Source organism: Enhydra lutris, unplaced genomic scaffold (assembly GCF_002288905.1).
Source record: "Enhydra lutris kenyoni isolate GAN:26980312 unplaced genomic scaffold, ASM228890v2 scaffoldscaffold478, whole genome shotgun sequence".
Lineage (NCBI taxonomy): Eukaryota > Metazoa > Chordata > Mammalia > Carnivora > Mustelidae > Enhydra > Enhydra lutris.
The window spans coordinates 10364-12060 of record NW_019154562.1 but is presented as its reverse complement, the minus strand read 5'-3'; the positions used below and the strand labels follow the sequence as shown (position 1 = coordinate 12060).

The 1697-nt window shown below is 35.4% G+C and overlaps 1 protein-coding gene across 1 annotated transcript in view; it reads left to right on the top strand.

The window, feature by feature from the left end:
- LOC111140306 (olfactory receptor 52Z1-like) overlaps positions 1 to 1697 on the top strand; it is a 2836-nt gene that overhangs the window by 857 nt on the left and 282 nt on the right. Inside the window, exon 2 of the mRNA XM_022492593.1 lies at positions 517 to 559. Within this exon, the coding sequence (XP_022348301.1) occupies positions 517 to 559 (43 nt within the window). The remainder of the gene's footprint in view (positions 1 to 516; positions 560 to 1697) is intronic.

Here is a 1697-nt window from a genome sequence, read left to right as displayed (position 1 = left end):
CCAACTTCTAAGTGGTGGTGCCCCCTATGCTAAACCCCATCATTTACTGGGTCAAGACCAAATAGATTCAAGACTGAGTAATTCTCCTTTACTCCCACATCACTACATGTTGTTAAAATGAAGATTAATGCCTAATGCTGGATATTTCTGAATAAAACACACACACTCACCCACATACACACATACAATTTGAATGGGTAATGGGAATAAATGAAATCTATAAATAATCCTCAACACACATAAAAAAGGACAGTAAATGCCAAAGTTACCAATTCATTTCCCTAAAGCACTTAAAGACTTTGAAAAAATAATGATATTTTGAATTCTCCTAGACATGCTATTATCTTGCATTGTAGCTTCTTCTTAAGCAATCATAAGAGAACCGAGTGTAAAGAGGAATACATTTTAGGATTCAACCCAAATGGAACTTTCTTGGGTAGAGCTGGGAAGTGAAAATGGCGAGTTGCCTAGGTTTGTAGAGACCATTGAAATTTTGCTGAAATAAACAACTCTCCCACTGCAACCAGGAAACACGTGTGCCAGTAGTATGAAGCTAATAAACTCTAATTATCTTCACCTTTTTCTTAAATTAAAATGTGAGTTCTAAGATGAGATATGTTCATATTCGTTGATATAAAGTCTACTCAATGGAATAGGCACAGAGTATAGGTTTATTGTATGAACAGATAATACTGAAATGAAACAAATAATAAATTATATTGATCCATCTGAGCCAACACAGACACCTTCAAAGTTAATCCTTTCTTCCATGCATACTGGCGACCTCTGGCCCAAATCATCAATGAAGCATCCTTTTAACAGAGACTTCACTGAGGGAAGGATTAAAAGATTAAAAATGCCATACCCAGGCCATAGATAGAGACAGGAAAGATTACATAGGGTGCTGACCCATAGTCTTACATAAAAAGTCTGTAGTCACACCAAATGTAATTTTTAGAAGTTTATCTTTGGATTAATTTCTTCATTTCAAGAAAATACTTTTACATTTACAATCTCTCCTTCCTCAAAGCCTAGCACATGCTATGAGAATGTGAAATCTGATCTTATTTATATTTGAAGAAAGCAAAAAATGAAATTGGAAGCTATACTTTGAACATTTGCAAACTTTCCAGGGTTAGTCTTTTTTCCTTGTTTTCTATTATGTACATATGATGCATGTGTGTATATACACATTAATGTACATATAAGGTAATATGTGTGTGTGTGTGTGTGTGTGTGTGTGTATGGTGAAATTGAAATGAAAGGCTGTTTTCTAGATCCCTGGAATTCTGAATAAGTACCTTGGCTTAAAATATATGATATAGCTTTTGATCTTGATTAAGTCCCAAAAATTCATTTTCAGTTTTGTTTCCTTTGCCTTTGGAGGCATATCTTTTTTTTTTAAATTTTTTATTTCTTTTCAGCGTAATAGTATTCATTGTTTTTGCACTGCACCCAGTGCTCCATGCAATCCGTGCCCTCCCTAATACCCACCACCTGGTTCTGCCATTCTGGTAGCCCCATCTTTAGTACTGATTAAATGTTGTCTTCAGTTTTACCATACAACCATCATCTCCCATTTCTACTGTGAGCATATGGCCATTGTGAAGCTGGCTGCAGAAAATGTGCGGGTCAACAAAATCTATGGCTTGTTTGTGGCATTTGCTGTTGCAGGATTTGACATGATATTCATCACT